This window comes from Myodes glareolus, chromosome 14 (assembly GCF_982192425.1).
Source record: "Myodes glareolus chromosome 14, mMyoGla1.1, whole genome shotgun sequence".
NCBI lineage: Eukaryota > Metazoa > Chordata > Mammalia > Rodentia > Cricetidae > Myodes > Myodes glareolus.
Window position 1 is genome coordinate 76,533,267 of NC_142039.1, and position 22,505 is coordinate 76,555,771.

General features: G+C 37.2%; 1 protein-coding gene across 2 annotated transcripts; it reads right to left on the bottom strand.

Annotated features, from left to right (window-relative positions):
* Positions 1-8,557: 8,557 nt before the first annotated feature.
* Positions 8,558-13,090, bottom strand: LOC125408892 (cathepsin Q-like). Of its 2 annotated transcripts, none has more exons than XM_087896721.1 (7): positions 12,958-13,090; positions 12,552-12,671; positions 12,311-12,457; positions 11,627-11,851; positions 10,427-10,589; positions 9,674-9,791; positions 8,558-8,885 (listed from the first exon to the last, which is right to left on the bottom strand). In XM_087896721.1, the coding sequence occupies exons 1-7, from the start codon at positions 13,081-13,083 to the stop codon at positions 8,786-8,788; spliced, it is 999 nt and encodes a 332-aa protein (XP_087752847.1). In that variant the 5' UTR covers positions 13,084-13,090; the 3' UTR covers positions 8,558-8,785. The 2 variants fall into 2 exon arrangements, with proteins under 2 accessions (XP_087752847.1, XP_048303514.3); XM_048447557.3 differs by having other exon boundaries at positions 12,552-12,674.
* Between the last annotated feature and the right edge of the window lie 9,415 nt (positions 13,091-22,505).

Sequence of the window (22,505 nt, forward strand, 5' to 3'; positions counted from 1 at the left end):
GATGGTTAGATTGTCTGACATATTGTCCCTTTAAATTAGCGATGTATGCTCTATATTTAGAATATTAAATTTTACCTATGGTTCAATTAGCTGGATTAGGCACAATAACTGTAACCTGCCAGTAGGTGTCATAGTACATTTACAAAAGTATTCAAGCGGGGCCTAGTGGTACACATGAATTCACTTGTAGCCGGTCTGAAATCTGATTTTAGAGCAGAATGCTAAAAGATAAATCACAGACTGTGTGCTCTGAGGATGTCTAGAGCAATGGAATAGGCAAATACAAACAAATCATTGGAATGCCGCAGAACAGCTGGCTAAGACAGTGGAAGCCCACGTCTCACCTAAATGTCTGCAGTGCGCCCTGGTGGGAGGCAAATGGTAGGGTGCATGGGTACTTGAAACCAATCCGAGGTGTGTAAGGAGAAAAGAACTGCGCCTGATCCACAGGCTATGCGAGATTCTATATGAATTGCTGGCTTCATGCACAGGCCGCCACGGGCTGAGGAAGGGCTCTCACCAAGCCAGACACACTCAGAGTTGACCTTAGGCAATAGAGGTGGCGCGGGGGGGGGGGGGGGGGGGGGCGGGGGGCGAGTGTTTCTAAAGCCAAACATTGGGCACCAGATGAAGCCACAAAACAATTCCACACCAGTTAAGAATTATGGATAATTAAAAAAGGGTTATTTATTTGAGGGGGAAAATTTACAGATCACCATCCCAAACAGTGGTCCTCTCATTGCAAACAGGAAACAGAGAGTCTAGAAGCTGGAACAGGAGCCAGAAGCAAGAGAGAGAGAACACATGGTTCCTCCTCCTTTTTAAAGCATAAGGGACCATGCCCCAGTGGGCTGGTATCTTAAAGGCTATTGGCTGAAGGAACAGAATGTGTTCCCGCAGCATTTCACCATTCAGTTTGTTTCTCCCTACCTTCCTCTATTCCCTGCATAGACCCAAGACAGTTTTCTTTATTATCCAAAGGTGTTCACAGTATGCAGAGGGGACTCCCTCATCAGACTATTGTGAAGGGTTTATTTCCCTGAACTCTTTAAGTACATTTGTCATTTGTATTTGAGTAGGTTTCTCATTTTTGTGAGTAAAATTTCTATCTTAACGCTTTGTCAAAGTGCTTTTCAGTTGTATGAGTTTCCCAGGGTGATTTTCAGGTAACTTATGTATGCTATTAGATTATTTGCAAGTATAGATAGTTTGACATATTCCTTTCTAATTCTTACTTACTTGATCTACTCTAGTTGTCTTATTGCTCTAGATTAAATTTCAAGGATTGTATTGAATAGGTTTGGAGAGTGGACATGCTTTCTTTTAAGTTGATATTGGCCATGGGCCTGCTGTAAACTGCATTTATCATGTTGAGATATATATTGTATTCATGTATTCCTAATCTCTGCAGTCTTTTTTTAATGAAATGGTGTTGGATTTTTGTCAAAGGATTTTATGCATCTAATAAGATGATGACTTTTTTTTTCTTTCAGTTCACTTATATGGTGGATTGTATTTATCAATTTAAATATTCTGAAGCATCCTGCATCTCCTTCTTGGATTTGGTTTGCCAGTAATTCATTGACAAGTTTTGCATATATGTTCATAAGGGAAATTGGTATGTTGTTCTCTTTCTTTGTGGGGTTTTTATATGGCTTTGGGTTTCAGGTTATTTCTGACCTCTGATATGAATTGGGCAATAGTCCTTCTGTTTCTATTGTGTAGAATAATTTACAGAGTATTTGCTTTAATACTTCTTTGGAAATCTGGTGTCATTTTGTGATAAAATCAACCACTCCTGAGCTATTTTTAGTTTTAAGAATTTAATGAATGCTTCTATTTCTGGGGGGATTATAGTTTTTTTAATTGCTTATCTGATGTTCATTTAACTTTGTTAAATAAGAAATGTCAAAAATTATTCATTAGTTTAGGGTTTCCTATTTGGTGGAGTAGTGGATTTTAAAGTATGTACTCATTATTATCTAGAACTTTCCTGGTGTCTGTAATTATGTTTCCCCTTTCATGTCTAACTTTATTAATTTGTATTCTCTCTCTCTCTGCCTTTTTGCTGATTGGCTAAACTTGTCAATCTTATTGCTGTTCTCCAACAACCAACTCTTAATTTTATTGATTCTTTGCATTTTATGTTGTTTCATTTTGTTGCCTTTATACTTTAATTTGATTATTTTTTGCCATTTACTCTGTTTTTGGTGTGATTTCTTCTTTTTATTCTAAAGTTTTCAAGTATGCTATGAAGTTACCAGTATGAAATTTCTCAGATTTCTTCATGAAGACACTTGTTGATATGAACTTGTCTATTAGAAAAGCCTATATTTTGTCTCATAACCTTGTGTATTCTTTTCTCATTCAATACTAGGTAGTCTTTAATATCTTTCTCAAAATCTTTCTGTCTCAACCCATTATTTATTCAGTAGTCACTTCTTTGGTTTCCATAGGTTTGTAAGCTTTCTATTGTTTCTGCTGTTGTTGATACCAGTTTTAATCTATCTGATAGGATAAAGGGTGTTATTTCAATTTTCTTATTTCTGTTGAGACTTGTTTTATGTTTGAGTATGTGGTCAAAAGTAGAGAAAGTTGCATTAGTTGTTTAGAAGAAGATATATTTTTTATAAAGGGTAAAAATTTCTGTAAATATCTGCTGGGTGTTTTTGGTTTATGATGTTAGTTAATTCCACAATTTCTGTTTAGTTTTTTTTTCTGGATATCCTGTTTATTAGTGAGTGTACAGCATTGATGTCACCCATTATATGGTATGTAAGGGTCAGTTTATAAGGGTCAGTGTGTGGTTTATGTTGTAGTTGTGTTTATGAACTTGATCTCATGCATAGATGTTAAAAATTGAAATGTCCCATTGATGGCTATTTCCTCTGATGAGAGTAGCATCCTCTATCTCGTCTATTAGTTTTGGTTTGAAGTCTGTTTTGTCAGATAGTGTCTGAATCCATAAACTTTTATTTGGGTTCTATTTCTTGAGATATCTTTTTCAATCCTTTGATTCTGTTGTTTTTAGTGTCTATTTCTTGTACCTAGCAGAAGAATGGATTCTCTTTTTTTGAATCCTTTCTTGTGGTCTGTGAGTCTATTTAGATCATTGTGTTGAGAGTTATTAATGCACAGTGTTTATTGATTCTTGGTTTTATGTTGTTGTATTGTCCCTTCTTTTTAATTTTAGTCTGAGGTTATTATTTTCTGGTGTTTTCTAGGGTTTGGTTAACTTGTTCAGGTTGAAGTTTTCACTATAGCACCTTTGGTAGGGCTGGGTTTTTAGACAGTTACTGTTTAAATTTGGATTTTTCATATAATGTCATATAATGTCATTCTCCATCTATTTTGATTGACTCCATCTATTTTGATTGATTTGCTGAATATAGCAGGCAGTTACATTTTTGTTCCCTTAGTGTTTTTATAACTTCTGTTCAAGCTTTTCTGATCTTAAAGTCTCAGTTGAGAAGTAATATATTATTTTAATAGTCCTGTCAGTTTATGTTACTTAGTCTTAATGAAGTAAGTCATAAAACAATCCCACACCAGTTTGGAATTATGATTAATAAAAAGGTTATTTATTTAAAGGGAAAAAGCTTACAGATCACCGTCCTAGACAACAGCCTCCTGCACAATCAGGAAAAGCATCTGATAGCCAGAAACTGAATCCGAAGCAAGAGAACGAGCAGAAAGCTGCTGCCTTTTTTTTTTTGTTAAAACAAAAGATACCACACCCCAGTGGACTGGTATCTCAAAGGCTATTGGCTGAAGGAGCAAAAGTAGCTCCATCAGCACCTCCTCCTTTTGTTTAAAGTAAGAGAGTTCTAAACCTACTACAAAGTTATATACAATAAGAACAAATATCCTATTCTAACTATCTTAAGTATTGTATAATAAATAACGGCCAAGTCATGAGAGGAAAGTAGCTACATTTATCTAGTCTTCAGCCCCATCGAAGATCTGAGAAAGGAAATAATGTTACCTGAGTAATTAGGAAGTGCAATAAAACAACTTTCAAAGTACGCAACAAATCAGAGATAACTGGCTACCTGGGCAATCGTCCAAAGTCAGGTTTGCAGTGTTGAAGCAATCAACTTTGGCTCAGGCCTAGAATAACTGAAAGATTAATTTTAAAGACAAGAAAAATTTCAAAACCATCTTACCCTGTCTTGGCAAGATTTGACAGTTCTGCTTATCCATTTCCGGATACTATGTATTTTTCAGTAGTTGAGGTATGGGCAGTTCCTTGCCCAGAGGCCGGTTTTGCCAAGAAGAAGACAAGCTCCAAGTGGAGTGTCTTTGGTGCTCAACAATCTTTTGGGCATAGATCGATATTGCCAGGAGCGATTGTGTCTCACTACCACAGAACTCTATTTTTGCTTAAATGCCATTTTTCTACAGCTCTTTGAAGAGATTGAAGATTATTTATACAGAATATAATCTCTATGTATCTAAAGAACCTGATTAGTCTAACTATAAATATGACAGACAAAGATGACTGTTGATCTACAATTCTTAACACCCATCTAACTTAAAGACTAAGAGAATAAACAACTGTGCAATAAATGAGGACAATGACCTCCAAATGTAAACAATGTATATCAATACATAAACAATATATAAGTATCTTAATTAGAGGTAAAAATGTACACTGCAATATGGTAATATATATCAATAATATATATTAATAATTATTAATATATTATAATTATTATATTATATTATATATAATATAATAATAATATTATATATTAATACATAAAAATGTTTTAAACAGAGGTAGAAGCATGCATGCATACAATATTCAATATAATTTAACTTTGTATCCATATACATAAATCTATGCCAATGTGATTATCTATAAACAATAACTCACAAATACCAATCTATTATCCCATCATCCAATTTTTCCTCTTTTTTTTTTCAAAAAAGATCCCTGAGCTTATAAAATTTCTTCCCCAACCCTCAACCATAGACTAATTATAATCAACCCCTAAACAATGTCCCTAAACCCAAAAACAAACTTTGCTGGGAGAGGGGACATCATCCTCTAGAATTACTTCCAGCTGTCATGGGGGCGACGTTCTTTCTGCGTAATCCTGTGAAAGTAAAATGATGGTTAAATTTCAGGATCAATGTCTTTTAAAATTGCAAATAGTCTCTGAGTATTTTGTGGAGGTCTGACCAGAATGTTGTACAAGATGTGCACCATTTCAGCTAACCAAGTTGGAACAGTCTGTGCAGCTGATACCCAAAACAGGACTTGTAGTAGCACTATCAGTATCATGATGTCATATCAACCAGGTGGAGTTGTTGCTATGGAGCCCCATCTTCTTCCTGGAAACTTCAAATATCACTGCAGGAAAAGCTCATTGTTCATTGTGGAAAACTTAAACTTTAATTATATGGACATATATAGACATACATATATTCAATGAAAGGCATGATAGATATGGAGAAAAACAAAGGTGTTTTCTAAACTCGTATTTCTTTCTGTTTAATATTATGGCTCTTGACATGAGACAGAAACTCCAGAAACTTTGGGTTTTTCTTTTAACAACAGGCTTGGAATTAGAGAGGGACTGACCCAGAGTCCAACTCCAAAACCAGCTCTATAAATTTAGAAATATAATTTAGTATGTCTTAGATTTTTAAACTTACAGAACCTATTCAGTTTTCTTGATAGTCCTTATTGGGTAGTTATTTTTCCATCTGTCAGTATTCAAACATCCATGGTCCCTTGAATTTTTCAAAAATGATTGTTTTCCTGTAGAGATAAGAATAAAACCCTGCCCCAATTCTATATGTTTTTCTTATCACCTGTATGATTATCATCATTATGGATGTGCTGTCATTTCTCATTTCCAAGAGGTTTCTCCTCTTCAAATTGAACCTTTATTAATTTCAATGGTATCCACAATTTTTCTTCTCCTGTGGAAACAAGAGCAAAACCCCTTCCCCAATGTAGCACATCTTCTGGCTTCCATTGAGAGGTCAGCACATCCTTGAAATAAACTGGTTGATTTAGTTCAGCAGACTTTTCCATTATCCAATGTCTTTCTTCCGTTGTTGTTCCTTTCTCATTAGTATTAAGAAAATTCAAGGTTAATAAGGAATTATGTAATCTATTTCTGGGGGTGTTTTCTACCCCTTTCTGTTTATTTAGCATATCATTTATAGTTCGATTTGATCTTTCTATGACTGATTGACCTGTAGAATTGTATGGTATACCTATAACATACTTAATATTATTATAAGCAAAAAAAACAGGTTAATTTTCCTAGATACATAAGCTGGACCATTATCTGTTTTTATTTGTGCAGGTATATCCATAATGGCCATAACTTCTAATAAATGTGTGATTACTGAATCAGCTTTTTCTGAGCTTAAAGCAGTTGCCCACTGAAAGCCTGAATAAGTGTCAATGGTGTGATGTACATATTTTAATTTTCCAAATTCTGCAAAGTAGAACACATCCATCTGTCAGATTTTACTCCTTTGAGTACCCTTCGGGTTAGTCCCTGCAAGTAACGGTGTTTGGTTATACAAAGAGCAAGTAGGGCATCTCTTTATAATCTCCTTAGCTTGTTGCCTTGTAATGGAAAACTCTTTCTTTAAACCTTTGCTATTTATGTGATGTTTTTCATGAAATTCTGAGGCCTGCAACATGCTTCCAATCAGTAATTGATTAATTTCTGCATTACCTTGTGCTAGAGGACCTGGCAGACCCATATGGGACCGGATGTGTGTTATGTACATTGGACAAAGCCTATTCCTGATTATGTCCTGTACCTGAATAAACAATGAAGTCAACTCTGTGTCATCTTGTATAAATTCAGCAGTTTCACTCTGCAAGGTAACTCTTTCTGCATATTGTGAATCTGTAACTATATTAAGAGGTTCTTTAAAATCCCATAGCACCATAAGATTGGCATATAATTCTGCCTTCGGGACAGAATTATAAGGGCTTTGTTCCATTTCTTCCTTGCAACTTGTAATATTCTTTCCTTGTTCTACATGCTCAGTGTTATGATTGTTATGTGCTGAGAGGAATTTATTTTTTGTTTCAATCTATTTAATGTTATGCACACTTCTTTTACTTTGACAGACACTTTTTTATTTAGTTTAGGGTAATTTTCTTCTCTGATTTTGTTGAAAAAATTGTCCGTGCCATTAACTCGTGCTTTTCCTTCCTTTATTTCTATTATTCTTAGATTTGGTCTTATCATGGTGCTCTAGTTTTTCTTGTGTATGTTTGCACATGGAACTTTTTAGATTTAATATATCCTCTGGTGGGGTATCCATGTTTTTCTTTATTGTCTCAATTTCCTGATTGTTTTTCTTCCTTCTTTTATAATATGTTAATGAGCCTTTCTTGAGGGTCATGTTCAAGTTCCTAAATTTTACATTTTCAGCATTTTCTCTGAGTTTTATTTTTAAATCCTATATCTATTCTTACATGTTGAATTATTTTATTCATTTTCTTTGACTGTTTCTCTCTTCAGTGACTTCTTCATTCCATCTTTAAGAAATTCTATCATAGTCATAAAGGCTATTTCCAATTCTTTGTCTTGAACTTCAGCTATGTTGCGCTGATCAGAGCCTACATTAGTAAGGTGCTAGGCTCTAGTGGGTGCTAATACATGGTTAATTAATGAATGAGGGAGAGTCACAGCCCAGTTCAATGCATTGGAGTAACACATGGTACCATTGCAAAGTAGAGAGGGGCCAAGAATTGAAACTGGATAAATATGTGTGTCAGGGTCTCATGTTGGGGCAACATCTGTTGGGGTCCTACATCAATTGGATAAACTTGTTTATTTGCAATAAGCGTATATACCCAATCCAGAATGTTGGGAAGAGGGCAAAAGACTGCTTTAACTTGATATAAACAGCAAACAAAGTATTACCTCTTTAATATCAAAAACATCATACAATGTATCTGGAGTTAAGCATATGTTGTTTATGCAGGAAATGCAGCAATCACACGTTGAACCAAGTATCCTGTATGCAGTCATTCCCTGGGTCAAGCCTTCTGTCATATTTTTGAAGGAGCAGAAATAGGCTTGAACTCTCTGACGTTTGGTCAAGGTGGAAGAGATTTCCTCTATGGGCCATCTTAATACACCAAATAATCACGCTCTAGGCCAAGATATCTTGTTTAAAACCACACCTTAAGTCAACCCTCTAGTCGATAGCATTGAAAAAGCAAGAACACATGTGAACTTTCTGACCTGTAGTCAATGTGGAATGGATTCACTTTTGTGGACTTCCACATGTGTGTCAGCTAAATGTGTCAAATTCAGAAGTTACCATAGAGTCTTTCAGAGCAAAGTTGCTGGTGAAGAAAGAGAACACTGAAAGAAAATCACAAATGAAGAATACCACCCATCAAGGAGGACCCTCCCACCCTTTCTTCCAGACAGCAGCACAACATTAGTCCCCACTTCAAGGTAAATTGCATGTTTGACCACAATAAAGTCACAGCACAAAAGATAAGAAACTAGAAATGATACTTGAAATTAATTTTAAATGATTTTATTTGCACAAGCATTAAGAGTGAAAATAAAGTTGCTACAGGAATCACAAACACTCATTAGTTAGAGAATCAGTTACAAAGCTTGTAATTTGAAATATTTGAAAGCTCACAAAATTCACACAGCAGTGTGGATTTTGAGACTCAGCAGTTTAACACAGTAAGCAAAGGCTGGTTTTTGAAGTGGATATAACTCTCTGGAAACGCAGTCTCCTGCCAAGTGATTCCCTGTGGGCATCAGGCTGCTCACACAAGAGGGTATTGGGCAAATGAAACAATTCCACAGTGGTTGTTTCTGTCCTTGGCAATTTTCATGTAGCCGTTCATGCCCCATTTTTCTCCCCAGCTGCAAGAGATTATGTTTTTCATTTAGTAGAAAACTTACCACATGATGGATTTGTTACAATATTGGCAAGAGGTCAACCTAACAAAATGATCAGGAAAGACAGAGAGTCTATTCCTGAGTACCAAGAGGTGCCTCACTCAGGAATGTGAACATTACAGCAGAATGCCTTTCTATCGTTACATGTTTCAAAACTATCAAACGTGTCGTTTTGTACAAAATCAATGTCACACACATGGCATTAATACCCTAGAAACCAATGAAGGATTGGGAATTTTATGATAACATACTGTTAGTAAGTTCTTAGAGCTTCAGGGAGCTCAGTAGTTAAAGATCTCAGTGTCAAGAGCAATTGGAAAGTCAGATTGACATTAGAGTTTGCCTGTAAACCTCATTCCTGAGACATGGACACAGAACATACCAAGAGCAAGCTGGCAAGCAAGATTAAATTGTTAACTCTTAGATCAGAAAAGAACACTGCCTTAATATAGAAGTTATATAGTGATTGAGAAACAACTGATGTTGACATCAGATCTCTACACATGTTCACTGTGGCACCTATGTCCGAAGATAAGCAGACAGTCAAATACACCTCATCCATGAACATGGTAAAACAAGAACAGATTTTGTTCAACTTAAATGAAACATAGTCTTCTAACTTTATATCAAAATGCATCCTAAAAATTGCAATCTCATCAAAATCCTCTGGATGTGCATCCAGTGTCATTAAACACTGAACCATTCCTCCAGCCCCTGAAATTTTAAATAAAGATTCTTATGGCAATTTATACCTGTTCTTGATCAGCCAGTAGTTATTACCATCCATTTCATCTCCATCAAATCCATAGCCAACCACCAGAACTGCATGACTCAGATTATATCTCCTGCAATTTGGTTCATGATAAATGCCTGAGAAATAACACAGAAACTGATGTGAGATGCACAGGACACCTGACAGTGACCACAGCCACCAACAACAAAACTATTTCAGTCATCACTGAAATGATATAAACTTCAATCAGACTTGAGCTAGTTAATTGTTCACTAGAATGCTAATACTCACACATGGGTTCACACAGACAAACATAGATTCAGTTTCATAGAAACTGAAACAATCCAAACTAGTGAGATTTATTGATAGCTACTAGTTGCATGCATATAAAATGACTCCTTAGAACTTAACAGTTTTTCTACTAGTGTCTCATGCCAAATTAAACCTACAGGGCTAAATTACTTAATTCAAAGGCTCTGTTATAATTTGATTTTAGATAATCAGTTTATATAAACAACTCAAAGGTCCTTAAGAGAAGAAGAGTTTAGAAATTAGTTAACCAATATATTTAATTAAGTGGAACACATTAACTTTCATATAGGGCTTCATACTCATTGAAATTCAGTACTCAGGACTATTATTTGGAGATGAGTAAAATCCAGAAACATAACCATTCACATCACAGTTATTACATATCAGCCAATTTGAGAACTTGTCGTGACAGAGATGTCACAATGGCTTTTTCTTCAAATCTAGAAGAAAATATACTAACCATCCTTGTAAAACATAAGAGACACATGGTAAGCATCAATTCCAACAGGAATGGGCCCTTTAGTTGCTACAGCATCCATTAGGACATCCTCATCTTCTGGAAGGGCCACAAATTCTCTGATTTTAGCAGCTACATTCTGAGGATTGTATCTGCATGGTCCTTCCTTTAAAAGGTGAATAGATAAGAGACTTAGTTTCCTCCCTCCATGTCCTGGGAGTAAATCTCAAATACCACACTCTGCTCTTTGCAACAGAGCACACAAAAGTCTGGATTATTATAAATCATCCCAGGAAGTGAAATGATACTGGAATAGCTAGAATTGAAAATAAATTCTCTTGTCCTCAGTGACAATCAATTTCCTCCTATCCAAAACAATTTTTTATTGCTGTAGTGTAAGTTGAGACTGTTCTTTCATATCCCAACCACCCAGACCCAAATAGTCACCTGAAAACTATATTAGTTACATCAATCTTTGGTCAATGGCTCAGGCATATTCATAGCTAGCTCTTATATCTTAAATTAACTCATTTCTATGAAGCTATGTAGTGCCATAGGGCTGTAGCTTACCAGTAATGTTCTAACATCTTTCTCCTTCAGCAGCTACATGGAATCACCTTGACACTGATTACTCTATCTATCTATCTATCTATCTATCTATCTATCTATCTATCTATCTATCTATCTATCTATCTATCCAGCTATCTATCTATCTATCTATCTATCTATCTATCTATCTATCTATCTATCTATGTATCTATCTATGTATCTATCTATCTATCTATGTATCTATCTATGTATCTATGTATCTATCTATCTATCTATCTATCTATCTATCTATCTATCTATCTCTATCTCTGTTTAGATTTCCAACCTAGCCTTACTTCACTAAGTCATTGGCCAAAAAACTTTATTCATGAGCCAATAAAAGTAACACAAATACAATAGGACAACTATATCACTGAAGAGATCTCTATTATATGTATAGAATTAAATAAATTCTATATTCTCTATGTAAGGAGCAGAGAACTACACCAAAATCATCACACCACAATGTATGCAAAAGTCGATACATAACGATTGAAATGACAGTGTAGAGAGAGATTCTACGACCCCATCTGAGCGCCGAAGATACTGTATTATATCTACAGTTGTCTTTTACTCCAGGTTGAGCTGAAATGACATCATATGAGGTCCACTTACTTTTCCTTCATATGGGTAGGTCGCCTCAGCCTCCACACCTCCATTATGCAAAACATACCGAAAGGCAAAGTATGTGTTACCCCAATCACAGCCGTTATTGCCATGAGGTTTAGAACAGTCCACGAGGTTCTGCACACTCAGAGGAATGAGTTTGCCTGTCTTTTTGTACATTTGTCCTTCTATGGCACCAGTTGTAGCAAAAGCCCAACAAGAACTGCAGTTACCCTAAAGTGAAGAAAATATGGTCTTTCAAAAACAAATGCTAACTCAGGTAACAACATAGACAGGTGAATAACTTCTGAAAATGAGGAACTGGCAGTTGACAGATGCCTAGAAAGGAGCTGTCAGTCTCCCAGAGGACTTGGATGCTGGTAGTGTGCACATGCTCCTGTGGGTCCCCCCCACCACATTTGTGAAAGACTTCTTGCTTTTATCAGTTATTAATGACAATAGAAGGGACATGAGCTCTACGATGAGATGTGGAAGAAATTAATATTTGGAGAAGGTGCTTAGTGACCTGTCAAGATTGATATACATTGGAAAATGTATGAAGATTTCAAAGAAGAAAATATATTATTTATAATATGAGCTGCACATCTTTCCTCATTCAATAAGAAAACAGAGACACTAAGTTCTTTCCTTTTCAAGATGGTTTCAGAAGAAGGGCAGGTGGCAGTGTCAAACCTGTTTCCGCACAGGGGTCACATAGCCTTCTTCTCGCCAATCCACAAATTTGGGTAAGCCACTAAGAGCTCGTTTCCAGATGCCTTTCCCCCTCTTGTGAGTTTTCATTGGGAAATCAACCATCATTTTCTTGAATTCTTCATCGGTCTTCAAGAAAGCATACATTAGTGATTATAAAAGAAAAGACTCCATGTAAAGCACTCAAGAGAACACAGGGTGAAGTAATCCATGTCACGCTCACCATGTCACCAAAGGCATTCATTTCCATGGTGTAGCCATTCTTCCCCAGGCCATTCTCCCCATTGTGATTTTTAATAATTTTCATGTTTTTTTCCCATACTATTCTCCTCAGTGCTTCTTCCTCCTGGATAAGAACATAATAGGTGACATTTCTTTATGATTAAACTCCTGTACAAGCTGATATTGTGGATTTGCTGCCCAGGGGATTAGAGACCATGGAGAGCTAGTCTAGGACACAATAGTGAGATGTTCTCCTTATACTAATGAAGAGAATCTGCTACCAATTGCTTACAATAATCATAATTAACGAATCTCAGTGGTGGTATTTGTGGTGGGGTATCTATGACATCTAAAATGTTCAACACTTGCACTCTGGGACCCTTACAGACAGTTTCCTGAATACTAACCAGGCTGTATGATTTTTCATAGAGTATCTTCCACTCTTCCCATTCAGCATCCAAACTGGGATCAAGTGCCGAAGCACTTGATCTAAATCCTAAGCACAGAACGACCAGAAAGATAGCAGCAGTCATATCTGAAAAGCCTGGATAAGGAAGAGAAATGGAGACATAATTACAGCAATACTTTTTATGTCTTCTTACTCCTTCCAAAGAAATTAATCCATTGTGATCAATAAAAGTTTTGAATTATTCTTCCAAATAATTTTTGAGAGACTACAGAAATGTTCTAGGATGTTTTTGAATTGAGCCATCCAATGATGATTATTAGATTCAATACAAAGTGAAGAGTATGAGCCCAGAATTCTAGCAATGAAAACTTTAGGTGAAATGCATCTTATTGCATCATAAATGTCTTCACACACTGTGAGGAACAGAAGCAAAAAACAATTATTGTCTAGGATATCAGGACTCATTGTTTATACCAACCAAAACTTCTGTCACATGGTATTGGATTCTATTTTCAAGGTCAACTTAAGGATTGGGACTACGTGGCATCATAAGCCTTTCTAAAATGTAGAAAGTAGTGGGCTATACTTTAACCCTCCCTTTTTTAATAAAATATTTTAAAACATCTTCTATAAAAATGTTGGAAGAGTCATTTACTACTCCTTGTGTTCTACCCTTGGAACTGTGAAATCATATTCTCAGCTCACTACCTATATCAGAATAGTGTCATATGAAAAACCAACAGGAGGCCAGAACCACGGGAGTAGGTGGAGTACAATACCAAGTTGGTAGTCAGATTATCAGATTCTGAACTTGATGTATCTCTAAAGGAACACTGCCCATAGCCCTTGATAGAAACATGCCATCTGCTACTATGTCTGTCCATGTGAACTGAACACAGATCCGTTCTGGGATTATGTGGAAGAGATGATCTCTTCTGGACCAGCAAGTGCCAGTGATGTTCACTGGTGTTCAAACAACCTGGTATAAAACAGGGACAGATCCAGACTTTCATGTAATGGGACCTTCTCTATACAAACAGACCTATAAGGTATGTAGTGTCTTCTTTACCTTTCCTACCCATTTCACTATACCTACACACACCAGGTTTTCTGAGGATTAGACTATAGATTTTGGAATTTACTTGATTTTCCCTGGAGCTTATCAACCCCACTCCCCAAAAGTACCTGGCATTCTGCCTTGGAAAGTCATGGTCTTACCTCTCTGTGGTGATGGCTACGGCCTTAGTCTACTCCACGGTCTCAACTCTTCAGACGTTGTTGAGGTTCCAGAGTCTGACACAGCAGTACCTTACTGACGGCACAAATCTCATATATCTATCCATTTGAACCCGTCCCTCAGTCATGCTCTCCCTTTGATTGGCTGTGTTACTGACATGAATAAGTCTTTAAGCACTAGTACTTCTGGCTCTTTCTGAGAGATAATCTCCGACTTTCCCTCTGGCATGGCTGTGGGATCCCTCTCTCGACAACAGGAATCTGACTTTGTGAACCTTGACAACACAAGTTGGATAGCAGTCCTGTAGGCTTTGAATCACAGTTTACTGAGCTGCTTGTTTTCTGAATACACTTTCTGGAAAAGATGTGTGATGTACCCTTGCAGTTAGAATGGGAGGCTTTGGTTACCATCCCTGGCAGGAGTTAATCAATGCATTCTGTTTTGTGTTTACTCCTCAGCTATGGTTGGATCCTAAAGGACACGGACTCTTGGGATGCTCTGTTTCCATGTGTCCATGTGTAATACATTGAATCTCACAAGACATTTGGGAGACATGACCATCAAAGGCCAAGTGGTGTTCACGGCTGTAGTATAAAAGGGAAAATAAATGGCAGGCTGTGATTGTATCTCTTGAAACTCTCTGACTTTTCTCTTGTGGATATTACATGGGACTGCCATCTAGAAGTGCCATTTACCTGGCATTCTTCATTGTACCAACACAGTATCAATTCAAAGTTACTCTGTTTACTGCTTCAGGACCCATCCTGGTGGATCAAGGACAGTCACTCAAATTGTATTTCAATCAGTACCTGGAGGCATTCAGAATTAAGGGACCATTTTCCAGGCCCAGAAAACATAAGGACTGCGCAAATTTGCCTACATGGTTCTGTCTTTAGAGCCAAGGATATAAAAAAGTTTGTGGAATTCCTTTATGACTTAGGAAGGCTGCTCAGGCAAGGCATGTGTCTGAGGTGTCCCTGCCTAGAAATCAATGGAGGCCATTGTGTGAGGGTAAATCCCAGATGGTCTTAGAAACAGCAAGATGCTGAAGATGCCAGAGTCAGGGAAACCCCTATAATGAGTGCTGATAACAGGGTGTGGAACCAATCCAAGGGAGGGAAGTGTGTTGCGGTCAGCAAAGCTAAAGAAGTTTGAAATCTGAAGAATACTTTAACAGCAGACACACAGATATAGAACTTGAAGTTTTCCCTTCCACCTTTAGTCCCTCTTTTGGTACAGTATTTTCTTACTATAGTCTCTCTCTTTAAATTTGTAATGGCAATATATATCCTGTGCCATTGTATGTTGGAAGGATTTGATCTACTTTTAAGCTTAATTTTACAAGGGATTGCAGTAAGACATTGACACAAGTATTAGAGACTTTGAACATTGGACTTGTAAACAGTGTTGAGACTGTTATAGACTATGGAATATTTTTATTTGGATTGAATGCATTTCTGCATTCTGATATGGCTATAAACCTATGATTCCAGGAAGGGGAATTGGGTGATATGGAAGAGAATATCTCTCCCACAATCTCCCAGATTTGGACACTTCTTCACTGGTGTGGGACAATTCTGTATTCTGTCAATTATGTTTTAAATAAACACTGATTGGTCAGTAGTTAGGCAGGAAGTATAGGTGGAATGACCAGACAGGAAGTATAGGTGGGGCAATGAGAGCAGGAGTATTCTGGGAAGAAAAAAGCTCTTTTTCCAGTCCTTTCCAGACACTGAAAAAGGATATGACGTGCCCCACTGGAAAAGATACTGAGCCATGTAGCTAGCATAGGCCATAATAGTGGGTTAATATAAGTTATAAAAGTTTATAAGAAGCCTGAGATATGAACCAATCTGTTTATAACCTTTGGAGACCTCTGTGTGATTTTCTTTGGGCCCTACCTGCTGTGGGATCTGGGCAGAACACAAACCCCAACAAGCAGGCCCTCATGTTACAATTCACCAGTGAATGAACCTATTTGAAGGGATTAGGAAGTACAGCTTTGATGGAGGAAATACATCACTGGGAGTTGGTTTTGAGGTTTCAACAGTACAGGCCAAGTCTAGTGTCACTCTCTTTTCGTACTGCTTGCAGACTCGAATGTGAAACTCTCACTTACTTACCTAGCACCATGCTTGCCTGCCTTTATACTGCTGTGCTCCCTGCCATGATAACAATGGGCAATGCCCCTGAAACTGTTAGACCCAATTAAATATACGGGTTTCCACTGTCATGTCGTCTCTCTGTAATGGCAGAACACTGACTAAGACAGGCCGCATGATTATGTAAATGGAGAGTGCACTTTCATTTCATGACAGCCCCCACCTAAATAATCACACAGAAACTGTATTAAGTCCAACACTGTTTGGCTAATTGTTCAGAAATATTCCTTATTTGCTCATAAACCATGAATTAACCAATTTCTATTAATCTATGTATTGCCATGTGCTACAGCATACTGATAGTAATTTGGCATCATTCTCCTTCAGTAACTACACAGAGGCACCTTAATTGCATTTAACATTCTCCATGTATCCTTGTTTGAACTTCTTGCCTAGCAGTATTTTGACTGACCATAGGTGAAAACAGCTTTATTCGTCAACCAATAAAAGCAACACATATACCAAAGGACATACCACATCATGATTCAAAAGGATGAAACTCATTCTTAGAACTTGGTTTATTTGGTAACATATGATGTCTAGTTGGTTTAATATCTCTTCTATTACAAGAATGATCTTGGGTATTTTATTGAATCAATATATGTTATTGATATTATTTTTTATTTCCATATGTTAGTCTGTCACCGAATCTTTGGATTAAAGACAATTTGGTCATGATGAATCTTTGGATTTTGATTGTTAGCATTTTATTGAAGACTTTTAGAATTCTTGTAGATCATGGAGATAGGTGACTAATTTTAACTGTTGTTGCTATGAGTCTGTATTTGGTTTTGGTCCCATGGTAAAAATGAATTCATAAATATTTAAAGAATTTGGAATGTGAGGCTTTAATGTAGGAGGATATGAGTGTGTGAAGGGCATTATTATTGAGGGAATAAAGCAAAGGCTATTTTCCTGTTCTGTTTTGTGTAATAATTTGAGCATTGTTGATGTCAATTTGAAAAAGTTTTGTTTTAAGTCCCTAGTTAACCACATGTTCCTGGTCCCTTTTGGGGGTGATGAGGCAGATGTGTTTCTGTTAGATATTAAATATTTCTTGTTTTTTGCTATTCTTTAAAGGTTTGTCCTCTTTATTTGATGTTCAAGTGTAGAGACCAGTTCTACAAACTCAAGCATATACCACTAAGACCCTCATTTGGCAGTATATGGTAGTTGGGGTGAAAATGGTCAGAACACATAAAAACACTTGAGTGACCTTGCATTAGGCAAATATATTGAACCCTACCTTGAAAAGTCATACAGATGAACTTCCATCACTCTGTGTCCCAGTGACAAATGATTCTGGACCTTGAGTCAGATCCTCCCTGAGCTCTAAGAGATAGATACAATCAGCAAGAATGAGCTAGACCACAGGAACAGAAGCCTTGGGCCAAAACAATCTACATCTTCTGAGTCACATTTACGCAAGTGCCTCCTGACAGACGTAAGGAGATCCTATACTCTCTTTCTCTGTCATGTAGCTGACTTCCTTACACCCTTTCACTTCTATATCTGCCTTGTGGAAATGTCGTTTGTCAGTTATGAACCAAATGTAGAAAAATAACTCAACAGAGAAATACCTCCGTGTAATATTTGTTCATGAATGAACAAAAAGGAACATACTCCACATTTTAAAATTGTGACAAGGCTTCATTCATGGGTAACTCACTGCCATAGATGAATCCCTGCTGTTCTGAATTCCTGACAACCAGGATAAACCTCACTTTTAAGGGTCAAATAATCTGTTTCTTGGCACCAAGGACAATGCTCAGTTGCCAAAATGACCCATCTTTCTGCAGAGTGCTGAAGCATAGGCACTTAGAATGTCCACACAAGATTTGTCTTTTGAATATATTCAGTATTTTTATACAAATGTTTCTTATCATATGATACCAATATAACTGCCAAACATATATTTCACCAGGCAGGAAACATCTATTCTATAGAAATGCTGTTGTTGCTGGGTTCTACTGAAGAAATTCAACAGTGAGAACACTTGCAACACTTCAGACTTGACTCACCTGTGCTGTGAAGTCCTTCGCCTTAGGCATCCAGAGGGTGGCACTGCTGGCCATAGAGGACATTGTTTTAAGTTTAGTCAATCATTTTGACTGACAGAAGTCCTATATAGGCCTATATAAAATTCTGAAACTCAGTGGTCACTGAGGCCAGGGTCCTGTGTGGGAACTTTGTCCTCTAGTAAATGGGCCTCAATACCCAGAATTCATGTCTAGAGAATTCATGTCTTTGGAGGACAGCAGTATCATCCTATACCCATTCCCATAGTTCCATTTTATAAAATCCTTTCATTGGGCAGTAGCTTTGTACTATCAGGTTCACGCCTTGGGGCTGCGTTCCTAGCACATCAGTACCAGCTTGGATATAGCTCATTAGCATATCTCAGATATATCCTGGGCTAGGCCCATATCTGAGCTGTCTAGTGGTCTGCCTGTAGTTTGCTCATGATGCCTAGCTCTTACCAGAGTTACTGGTGCCAGACTTTGATATCATATGCATTGTATCATTCCCACTCACACAACATGGTTTATAAATTACCCCAACTTTTTTCTTTCTTACAGTGGTAGAATCTAAATTCAGAGACATATGTTAGGGTATTTTGTGTTTTTCCCTAGACATTATTAATATTCACACTATGACATCATCTCTTCCTCACTGTGTCACATACAGACAGACCTAGGAGAATTACAATAATGAACAACATTTGTTTTGACTCTGAACTTCTACATAATTTATAGAATTCTTCAAATTGCCTATTAATCTGCAAACTCAAAATGGCTTGTACAGAAAAGCTTGAAATGAAACCACCATCCTCCAAAACAATGCAGTCAGATCTGCCATAGCAAAAACCTATTTCAGCCTCACCAATTTGGTTCTATTGTGACTCTTGTTGCTATGCTAAACATCATGACCACAAAATTTTGGATAATAAAAATTTATTTCACAATTTACGGATCATCATAAAGAGAAACCAAGGCATGGAATACATGGCTTATGTTTGAAGTAAAAACCATGCTCAAATGCCAAATACTGAGTTACTCTCAGTCTCATGTTCAGCCACTTTTTTTTCGTAGAGACCTTCATGTGGAATTCCCCTCTGTATGGTGTGAATACCATTGGTTAATAAAGGACTGCTTTGGTCCTGTGCAGGGCAGATCTTACCTAGGCAGGGAAGAAGACAGAGTTGGAGAGAAGTCATATAGCCCCGCCAGAGTCAGATACTTGGGACTTTGTGGTGATACAAAGATTAGTAGAAATGGGTTAAATTAAGATATAAGAGTTAGCCAATAAGAAGCTAGAGCTAATAGGCCAAGCAGTGATATAAATAATATGGCTTGTGTGTGGTCATTTCGGGTCTGAGCTGCCAAGCAGCTGGGAATCAACAAGCGGCTCCTTACAACAAGCCCTGGCCCACCTATGTAGGAATGGTGTCACCCACAGTGGACTGGGTTCTTCTTTGTTAATTACCAGTCAAGACAGTACCCCAAACACATGCTCACAGGCCAATTTAATGGAAACTCTTTGCCATGTATGTTCAGTCAACAACCATGAATAGCCGTCACAGCTAGTTTGACAGACATAGTCTGTATCATGGAGAAATTTTCACTATCCTTCTACTCTGTCAGATAATTTTGCTGGTAAGGTTTTCTGGACTGGCATCTGTAATCTCTTAGAAATAGGAGCACATTGCTCTAAGCCCTTTTGTCTTGTAGTTTACGTTGAGAATTTACTTGTTAATCAAATGGATTTGCCCTTGTTTGTGATTTGTGAATTTTCTCTGGTAGTTTTCAATACATCATGGAAGTTGCCTTTTGTGACCATGTTGGAGATCTGGTCTATGCCATCCTGCTGGAGCTCTTTTCCTTCTATGTCGACAATTCATCATTTGTCAGTTTTATGCATATTCAGGACACTAATTCTCTGTTGGATATAGAGTTAGTGAATATTTTTCTCCTATCATGTTGGCTAATTCTTCACTCAACTGAAACTTTTCTTTGCTTCATGGAAACTGTCACTTAAGAGAGCCCAGTGTGCAAGTTGCTGTCTTAGTTCCTATGCTACACAGTCCAAATCAGAAAGCATGTCCTTGTGACACTGTGGTGAGGTGTATATCTTACTTCTTTTTTTTTTTAAAAAAAGTTTATTTATTTATTTATTTATTTATTTATTTATTTTACATCTTAGCCAGAGGTTCCCCCTCTCCTTTTCTTCCACACCCTTCTCCCTCTGTTCCCACACCAATCCACTCCTCTTTTGTTTTGGTTAAAGAAGGGACAGGACTCCCATGAGTATCAACAAAACATGACACATCAAGTTGCAGTAAGACTTCACACCTTCCAGTGTACACCTAATGCTTGACTGTGTGTCTGCATCTATTTCCATCAGCTGCTGAATGAACCCTCTCTGATGACAATTGGGTCAGGTACCAATCTGGGCACAGGGGATGGTAAATTCTTGCTATGCATCTGGTATTTTTAAATATGTGTTTTGGGTCATTCTTGTAGATTCTTGGAAGATTACCTTGGACCGTGTTTTGAAATTTCAGATTATTAGGTGTTATGCTGATATGTCTGACACATTTTGATTTGAGTATTTTTTGTTTTGTTTTGTTTTGTTTCTCAGAGTAAAATAGAAGCATCCAACTCCATCTCTGCAAATAAAGGTTTTATACCATCAATTTTTGAGGATATTATCGGCGAATCAATCCCACACCAGTTATGTTTTAAGGGGTTATTTATTTTGGGGGGTAAAACTTACATACACCATAAACCGTCAGGAAGGGAGCCTAGTCGCTGGAGCAGGAGCCGGGAGCAGGAGCCTGGAGCAGGAGCCGGGAGCAAGCACCGGAACCAAGAGCTGGAACCAAGAGAGCCTGATCTGGATCTGCTTCTCTTTTTAAAAGAGAAATATACCACGCCCCAGTGGGCTTGTATTTCAGCAGCTATTGGCTGACGGAGCGGAAGTCGCTCCCCGTTGCACTGTGGGCTCGTATTTCAGCGACTATTGGTTGAGACAGCGGAAGTTACTCCCACAACAGGATATTGTGTTTCTTTCAATATTTTTTGTTTGTTTTGGTGTTTTTTATGTTGTTTTTCTTGTTGTTTTTGTTTGGTTGTTTATTTTTGCATCCTGTAAAAACAGTCAAATAGGTATAGCTGAATGCATTTATATCTGACCCCTCTATTCTTTTTTATTTATTTATCTCTCTATTTCATATATCTGTACTATACTGCTTTATTACTACAGTCTGTGCTATCATTTGAAATTTTATAGGATGATACTGACCACAATATTCTTTTGGTTCAAGATTCTCTCAGCTCTCTTGGAACTTCGAGCATCCTTAATGTTTCTTTATTGTTCATTTATCTGTGATAAAAATTTTCTAGCAAGTAGTGATTTATCAAGTGGCCAAACAAAAGTTACTGATTCACACATCATATATCTTCTCAACTAATTCCTCATTGTGCAAGTGAACTTCAGGCCAAGGTAAATAGAGGGTGGAAGTAAGTGAAAACCTTGGTGTGAAAGGAAATATTGAGAAGACATGGGAAGGACACACAAGGATTTTAACCCTGTAATAAAGACTCAGAACCTCAAGCAAACATCCAACTTTGTCTATTTGGGAGGAAACCTCAGCTCAAAAGAAGGAATTATTTTAGATGTCAAGAGACAGACAGAGACAGAGAGGGCTGCATTCCAGACACAAGGAAAGGTTTGGTTAGCAAGAGATATAACAATAACAACAAAATTACAAGAATATGAGACACTTGTCTAGAGCTGGTTCTTTCCAAATCTGAAAACTGGACCATGAAATGCTCTTCAGAACAACAGCTGAATGTGTTTGAGATGGAATGTCTCAGGAAAATTCTAGGCATCACATGAAGAGATGACCCGTGCAATGATGACATTAAGAAACATCTCCATCTACAGAAGGAAGTAAAGTACAAAATATAACAACAACACTTGAGATACTTTGGGCATTGAATCAGTATATGTGATGGTTACCATTGTTGATTTCCATAATTTTGGTCTGCCACTGAACATTTGGATTAAAGACAATTTGGTCATGAAGAATGATCTTTTTGATGTGTCTTTGCATTTTGTTTGTTAGCACTTTATTGAGCAATT